Source organism: Colobus angolensis, unplaced genomic scaffold (assembly GCF_000951035.1).
Source record: "Colobus angolensis palliatus isolate OR3802 unplaced genomic scaffold, Cang.pa_1.0 Scaffold100, whole genome shotgun sequence".
Lineage (NCBI taxonomy): Eukaryota > Metazoa > Chordata > Mammalia > Primates > Cercopithecidae > Colobus > Colobus angolensis.
This window is the reverse complement of record NW_012110920.1, coordinates 4,736,918-4,745,813: the sequence shown is the minus strand read 5'-3', so window position 1 is coordinate 4,745,813 and position 8,896 is coordinate 4,736,918. Positions and strand designations below refer to the sequence as shown.

The window sequence follows — 8,896 nt, the reverse complement described above, 5'->3', positions numbered from 1 at the left end:
GAATCTACAAAGAACTTAAATTTACAAGAAAAAAACAACCCCATCAAAAAGTAGGCAAAGGATATGAACAGACACGTCTCAAAAGAAGACATTTACACAGCCAACAGACACATGAAGAAATGCTCATCATCACTGGTCATCAGAGAAATGCAAATCAAAACCACAATGAGATACCACTCATGCCAGTTAGAATGGAGATTATTAAAAAGTTAGGAAACAACAGTATGCTGGAGAGGATGTGGAGAAATAGGAACACTTTTACACTGTTGGTGGGAGTGTACATTAGTTCAACCATTGTGAAAGACAGTATGGTGATTCCTCAAGGATCTACAACTAGAAATACCATTTGACCCAGCAATCCCATTACTGGGTATATACCCAAAGGATTATAAATCATGCTACTATAAAGACACATGCACATGTATGTTTACTACAGCACTATTCACAACAGCAAAGACTTGGAACTAACCCAAATGCCCATCAATGATAGACTAGATAAAGAAAATGTGGCACATATACACCATGGAATACTATGCAGCCATGAAAAAGGATGCGTTCATGTCCTTTGCAGGGACATGGATGAAGATGGAAACCATCATTCTAATCAAACTATCGCCAAGGACAGAAAACCAAACACTTCATGTTCTCATTCATAGGTGGGAGTTGAACAACAAGAACACATGGACACAGGGTGGGGAACATTACACACTGGGGCTTGTTGGTGGTGGGGGGCTGGGGGAGGGATAGCATTAGGAGAAATACCTAATATAAATGATGCATTGATGGGTGCAGCAAACCAACATGGCACATGTATACCTATGTATCAAACCTGCATGTTGTACACATGTACCCTAGAACTTAAAGTATAATAAAAATAAATAAATAAATTCTTAATATCAGTAGAATAAAGGGTTAACCAACCTGGATAATTTGAGACTGGAGGCTTGTAAGTAGGTCTAGGACCTAGAAAAATAAGTTTGATTTTATAAATTCACCAGGGCCTTATCAATACAAAATTATGACTTTAATTTTGATATTGATTTTTTAAGTTTATCAAAATGAAAACTACACATACTTTACAACCTTTGTAATTCCACATCTTAGAATTTAACCTACATATATATTTGCACAAGTATGTAAGGATGTATGTACAAGAATGCTCACTACATTTTGTATTTTATAATGGAAATACTAGAAGATAACCAATAATAAATCATCAAAGTAATATGAGGCTGGGCGTGGTGGCTCACGCCTGTAATCCCAGCACTGTGGGAGGCCAAGGCAGGTGAAACACTTGAGGTCAGGAGTTCGAGACTAGCCAGGCCATCATGGAGAAACCCCGTCTCTACTAAAAATACAAAAAATTAGCCAGTATACTGGTGGGCGCCTATAATCCCAGCTGCTTGGGAGTCTGAGGCGGCAGGAGAACCGCTTGAACCCGGGAGGCGGAGGTTGCAGTGAGCTAAGACCATGCCACTGCACACCATCCTGGGTGACAGAGCGAGACACTGTCTCAAAAAAAAAAAAGGAATGTGCATATATATCTTTTCAAAAAACTGTAAGTAGTATGATACTACATAATTTACGTCTTTCTCTTTTCCACTTAGGACTTCCTCGACATTTCTTCATGTTAACACATTTAGATCTACCTTAACATCATTATGTTGTTATTTAGTCTTCCTCTAACTGATGATAAAAAATGACTGACAATCCCATAAGGAATTTTGATTTGTGATTTTTCAAAAAATATCCTTGCAGTTTCTCTTTTTAATAAACATTTTATCACAAGCAGTTCTCTCTTCCGCTCTCCAACACTAAGCTAGATCAATGTTTTATAAATACTTTATGAAACGCTTATTGTCAACTCTTTCAAAAGACTGTATCAACAAACTTAGTGCATATGCCCATTAGGAGCACATTAGTAAGCATGGATGCCTCACTGAGTATAAATTTCACATGCAATCTTGTTTTGGTTATATATCAGTCCACTAAAAAACCCATCTCTTCCTGACCCTCAAACCCTACAGCACTCACAACTCAGGAGGCTACCAGTTACCAAGCTCTTATAGGAATTATAAGGTTTTTGTTTGTTTGTTTGTTTGTGTGTGTGTGGTTTTTTTTTTTTGAGACGGAGTCCTACTCTGTCACCCAGGCTGGAGTGCAGTGGCATGATCTTGGCTCACTGCAACCTCTGCCCCTCGGGTTCAAGCGATTCTCCTGCCTCAGCCTCCCGAGTAGCTGGGATTACAAGTGCCTGCCACCATGCCCAGCTAATTTTTGTACTTTTAGTAGAGATGGGGTTTCACCAACTTAGCCAGGCTGGTCTTGAACTTCTAACCTTGTGATCCACCCACCTCGGCCTCCCAAAGTGCTGGTATTACAGGCTTGAGCTACCCCGCCCAGCCTATAAGAAGGTATTTTAATTACTATGTTAACATGCATAATTCCTTTCGATCCTTTAAAATATTAGGAAGATAGGAAATATATAATCAAATTAGAAGCCAGTGATTGAGATTTCAGTTTAACACTCATATTATACTAAAGGGAAACTGAAGACCACAGAAATGATGTTAACTAAGCACAGTTTGCCCAGACTAAAGCTCTACCCACAATTACTATTGTCTCTTGCTTCTGCTGCAAGCAAAGCGAAACCAGATATTAAATCAGGATAATTCCTTCCGTCTTATCAAAATAATCTCTCCAGTCATAAGCACAGTGGTTGACCAGGAGTCCCTGCAAAAGTCTTCTATTTCATTTCAATAAATAAGGACTTTTCCTGCCTTTCAGTTGCTATAAAATTTAGTGCTATTGCCAGACAAAACTGCCCACTAGAGAGAGAGAGAGAGAAAAAAAAGCAACATTATGAGGTGTGGAAGAGGGGCAGGTAGGGAAGAGGCAGAAATACAGATCTTGTACTGAGGACAGCAGAAATTTCCCTGTTTAAATGTGTTACATCAGAAGACTCAAACTTGCTACATTCCAGAAAATGAAAGAGTCCTGCAATAGGAACAAACTCAGTCAAGGTGTCAACAGATCACTTCTGAAAAGAATAAAATAGCAAAGTTGATGACATAAAACATACATATTAACGAACATATTAACACACATACATATTAACGAACATACATGAACCTTCCCCTTTCCTAACATTAAGTGTCATATTAGTTAGCTCTAAGAGCTTTCTATACACCAGGCACTGTGCTAAGTGCTTTAAATGCATCCCACTTATACCTTACTAATATCCAGTAAGGAAGGTACTAAATCAATTTATATATATATATATACACACACACACACACACACACACAGATTATGGCAAATAATTTTAGAATCACTATGCGTAACAACTAAAATGGCTACAGAAATGTCCTCTCTCCTTTCACTACTAAAAATAAGTGGACACCACCAGAAATTTGAAGGATTTTTTTTAAAAATCACCAGGAATTTAAAGGATTTTTGAAAAAATATAAGCAGGATATTACTAAACCTGAGGCACTGGATGTTGGAGATTTTGTAGTGGGAGAAGTCGACACTGGAAAACAAAATAATAATGTAGATTGGACCAAACACTTGGGAGTTATTGCTGGCATTTTCTCCAGGAATTTACAAGATTTTTGAGACATAAGGAAGAAGCTACTAAACCTGAATGACTCATAGTTGGAGGTTTTGTACTAGAAGGAGGCAGCACTAGAAAATAAAACAATGTTAGAAGATCAACCATTTGAGAGTTATTGCTCTCATTTCATTTATATGAATTATGCCACTGTTGACTTACTTAGATAAAAATGCCAATGTTTCAATTCACTCCAAAAAGTTGTTGTAATTCACTTTTTATACATAAAAATATTAAAAGCATATACCCATGCAATGTACATAACATGCTAAGAACCCTGGAAAAGCACACAAAATCACAACAGCAGGATTTGATGTGATTTTCATGTCATATATATGGCATAGAAATGAATACGAGACAGAGTTAAATACTAAAATTGTTTCTTTTCAGTTATTCTGTATGACTGACAGTTAATATCAAAGAAACAAAGTCTAAAACGAACAGCAACAACAACAAACCAAGACTGAAAAAAGATCACCTTTGTACCTTTAAGACACTTTGGAACTGGGGGATCCCAAGTACTGTTACTCTCACAGACAATTTTGTCGCTGCCGTTGAGGTAATAACCCTTATCGCATTCAAACATAACTGTCGCTTTGTAGTAAAATTTTTTTCCAAATCCTGATATCTGTTTTCCATTTTCGACTACTGGAAATCGACATTTGACCACTGGAAAATTAGAGAAACCTCAGAATTAATGGATATATGCTTTAACAGAAAAAGTAGTACATAGTAGTAATTTCCAGTGGGAACAGAGACAAGGAATGGAATGCAAGATGTTAAAAACATTTTTTAGAAGACTTTAAATATTAACTGATATATTCTCCTTGATATAGAATTCTAGGGTGTTTTATTTTTCTTTCAGCACTAACAGACATAACCATATTGTAACCACGTTTTCTTAAGAAAACCTGGCTGGCTGTCATTCTTTCTTGTCCCTGCCCTCCTGAATGTAATATGGTTTTTTGTTGTTTTCTCCACTCACTGGTTGCTTTTTAAACTTTTGTTTGGTAGTTTTTACCAAACTAATGCAGGGGGGCGGTGGTGGTGGCAAATTTTAGTAATTTATTCATCCTGCTGAAGGTTCACTGAATCTCCTGGATCTGAGGTTGTTTTGGATCTAATTTGGATAATTTTTGGCCAATATTTTTTCAAATAATATTTTACACCATTCTCTCTCCAGTCTTTCTGAAACTCCAATTACATGTATGTTTCACTGCTTGATACTCTCCCACAAGTCTGTAAGCCTCTCTCTTTTTTCAACATTTCTTCTTAAATAAGGTTCAATTTCTATTGACCTGTCTTCAGGTTCACTGATCTTTTGTTGTGTCCAATTGTACCTAATGATATTTTTAAAGGTTAGTTTATTGGATATAATTTACATACAGTAAAATTCACCCTTTCAAGTGTACAGCTGTATGAGTTTTGACAAATGCAAATAATCATGTAACTACCACCATAGTAAAGACACAGGAAAGTTCCATTACTCTCCAGAATTTCCTCATGCTCTTTTGTGAGTTACCCCTCTTCCCCCTCACTCCCACTTCCACAACCAGCCAACCATTGATCTACTTTTATTCCTATAGTGGGACTTTTTCAGAATGTCACATAAATGGAATCACAGCCTTCTTAGTATGGCTTCACTTAGCATGATGCTTTCAAGATTCATTTGTGTTGTGGTTGCATGAATCAGGAGTTTATTCCTTTTAATTGCTGAGTATGAGTCCATCTTTTAGAGGTAGCACAGGTGGTTCATTCATTCACCAACTCAAGAACGTGTGGCAATTTGCAGTTTGGGGTGATTATGAATAAGGCTGCTGTGAACATCCTCATGTAAGTTTCTGTGTGAAAATGTTTTCAGTTTATTTGGGTTGCTGTGTTGTATGATAAGACTATGTTTAACTTTATAAGAAATTGCCAAAAAGGTCCCAAAGTGGTCATTTCACTTTGATTCTCACCATCAGCATATTAGAGTTCCATCTGTTCCATATCCTTGTCAGTACCTGGTATTGTCAGTTTGGGGTGTGTGTTTAAATTTCAGCCATTCCAATAGGTATTTAGTGGCATGTCATTGTGAGTAGAGACAGTTTTTATTCCTTCTTTTCCAATATGTGTGCCTAATTGCTTTCTCTTCCCTTATTGTACTGGGTGGGATCTCCAGTACAATGCTGAATGGAGTGGTAAGAGTGGACATCCTCACTGCTTTCCTTCCAGAATTAGGTCTTTATTAATTAGACAGAAATGTAATTAAGGTTTTTTTTAACCACTAAGTACAATGTTATTTTTACCACTAAGTATAATTTTTTTCAACCATTAAGTGTAGTGTTAGCTGTGAGATTTTTGTGGATGTCTGTTATCAGGGTAAGATAGATAGTATCCTTCTGTTCCCAGTTTGCTGAGAAGTTTTATCATGAAAAAATAAGGTGATGAATTCTGTCAAACACTTTGTTTTTTTGCATCTAATAAGATAATCACATGATTTTCTTTCTCCTTAATAGTATCCTTATGTGGTAAATTACATTGATTAATTTTTGCATTTGAACTAATCTTGCATTCATAGGGTAAATCCTGCTTGGTCATGATTTACTTTTCTTTTTATGTATCACAGGACTTGGTTTGCTAATATTCTGTTGAAGACTTTTGGTCCTGTGTTCATCAAGGATATTATTTGTAATTTTCTTATAATGTTTTTGTTTTCTGGCTTTGGTATCACGACAATGTTATCATCATAAAATGGGCTGAGAAGTGTTCCCTTCTCTTGCACTTTCTTGATCTGCTTGTGTAGAATTGCTATTATTCATTCCTTAGATGGTTGGCAGAATTCCCCAGCGAAGCCATCTGGGCCTGCACTAGGTTATTAACTACAAATTTATTTCTTTATAGGAGTATTCAGGTTATCTATATCTTCAAATGAGTTTTGACATTTTGTATCTTTCAAGGAATCTGTCCATTTCAGTTGTCAAATTTGTAGGCACAAAGTTGTTTATAGTATTCCCTTATCATCCTTTAAATGTCTGCAGGATATTTAGTGATATTCTCTTTTTCATTCTTTTGTCTGTTGGATAATTTTGTTATTCAAGAGAAGTTTACATCACCGATATTAAAGAATGGTCATATACACAAAACAATATAAAGCTTTTTGGCTAAGGGCTGGGGAAGTTAGAAAAAGCATGAGAAACACACGTGGGGTGGACGTGAGGAAGGAAAGTGAACGGTGTAGGAACCCCCACCTCACTTCCTGAGGCAAGACTCTCAAGACTCTCAAGATCAGGCGGCCGTTAATTACATGGATTCAGATTTCTTTCATTCTAGACTTAAATTTAACCTTAGGTTTTTGCTCCAGCACCAATTTAACAGAGCAACATAGGCGTTTCCAATCTAGCAGCACATGCTGTTTCCAAGCGCGTGTGACTGGAGCACCGCAGCTCCATGTACACCCCAGGAGCGCAGTCCATGCCCAGAGCAGGTGCCTGTGCTGCTGAACCTGACAAGAAGCCTCCCAGAATACCACCTGTCACAAGGCGCCACCTGAAGGGATCTGAGGTCTCTAAAGATCAACTGGTGCTTGTGATTTCCAAAGACTTAACCTTAGCCTTCAATGGCATTTACATATAAATTGACAAATAAAACCCTCCATAATTTACACTTCAGTCTAGGAAGACATGGCACAGATCTTCCAATGACAAAAAAAAAATGTAGCAGCTGTGTGCGTGTTCCCTATTTTGACCAAGCTCTCACCGTAACACAGAACATAAAGGAAAAGGGTTGCACACAAATTTAAAGTATTAAAAAAATAAATCATACGTTAACGCTGTTGACTCATTAACAATGCAGGGAAACTCACTGCAAAATAAAATCCCTTATTTAAACCAAAAGGAATGAAATGTACCAACTACAACTGTGTAGGCTCTAATGTAGCAGCACAGAATGTTTCCAGAAAAAAATACATTGAAAAAATAACAAATATTCAGAGATAAAACATAAAAAGATTAAAAAATATGTATCTTGAGAATTTATTGCTCAAAACATATAAAACTTAATTCTAAGAAATTCACCTACCTAAATTTAAACAAGATTGCTGCAGTTGCAGCTTGCCATCCTCCAGGAGACATGAAAAGGGACGAGGGGCGCAGGGCTGTGGGGATGTCAAGACTGCCCCAAGGTCAAAAAGCCTTTAAGGAGAGCCCTAGCTCCCACTGAGACCAGCCTCCGGCCTACCCTCTGCAGAGGGGAAGACAGGGGACGGGTCTGGGGCTGCAGACCCTGCTGGAATTAGCAAAGGAGCCAGCAAGGCTGGGGGGATACAGGCTGGCCAGACTCCCTTAGCTGGATCCCATACTCCACGTCTAACCAGCACTCTGGGGTGCCTGGCTCAGATCTCCATCAGGATCTCCATCACGTGTTCCTACTTGCCCAGGTCAGAATGCAATTGCAGCTGGAGGTGGGAGGCGGGCGGCTGTAGGGCCAAGACTTTGAATGCTTTGCAGGGCCACCTCCCATGGTGTGGATCAGCACCGTGTGTCCAGGTCGTCGTAGGAATTGACCACGTCTGAGGCCAGCTCTTCCATGCAAACTGGGGTTTTTGGTCTTCAGTATTTCAAATATCTAGATACTTCTGAAAGTCTCCTCTATTTCCCCAGGGCTGTCCGTCTCCCAAATGCTGCTTGTCAGGACTCCTGGCGCCAGTGCTGAGGTGACAGAGCAAAGGTCTGAAAACTGGCCCCCTTCATACAGCAGTGCCCAAAGCGGGGGGCATGGCACGCCCCCTCTGGCTCCCGTGTGGCGGGCACAGGCCACCGGCAGGATCTCTGCAGAAACCAGGCAGTGAAGCAGCACCCACCCCACACTCTCGGATGCCACTGTTCACCACATCCCATCCTGGGCCATCTCCTCTTGGATCTGCCAGGTGTGTTGGCATTGAGGACCCTGTGGCAGTGGTTGGGCTCCACCAGCAAGTGGTAAAGCTGGAGCTTCTAAAAGGACAAGTCTGGGAGTGACTGCCCCTGCCGGCTGCAGGAGGGCAGGGTCTTCAAGCTGGCTGGGGTGCCGTGCCTGGCTGCCACTTCTTTCATTCTCAGTATTGGTTAATTTGCGTCTTTTTTGTCAGTCTGGCTATAGGTTTACACACTTTATTGACTCCAAGTAGCAATTGTTGGTTTCATTGAGTTCCTCTTTTTTTTTCTCTTCTCAATTTCATTGATTTTGGCTCTATGTTTATCATTTCCTTACATCTGTCAGTTTGGGATTTAACTTGCTCTTTTTTAGTTTCTTTTTTTTTTTTTT

At 39.1% G+C, this 8,896-nt stretch overlaps 1 protein-coding gene across 8 annotated transcripts in view; it reads right to left on the bottom strand.

Moving 5' to 3' along the window:
• CD46 (CD46 molecule, complement regulatory protein) overlaps positions 1-8,896 on the bottom strand; it is a 44,113-nt gene that overhangs the window by 24,244 nt on the left and 10,973 nt on the right. For 3 of the 8 annotated variants that reach the window (XM_011937869.1, XM_011937859.1, XM_011937886.1), the window contains exons 6-7: positions 4,100-4,282; positions 922-963 (exon numbers count right to left, since the gene is read on the bottom strand). In XM_011937869.1, coding sequence (XP_011793259.1) covers positions 922-963; positions 4,100-4,282 — 225 coding nt within the window. Of the gene's footprint in view, positions 1-921; positions 964-3,487; positions 3,533-3,642; positions 3,688-4,099; positions 4,283-8,896 lie in introns of all 8 variants that reach the window. The other 5 variants (XM_011937830.1, XM_011937820.1, XM_011937848.1 and 2 more) reach the window with 3 other exon arrangements.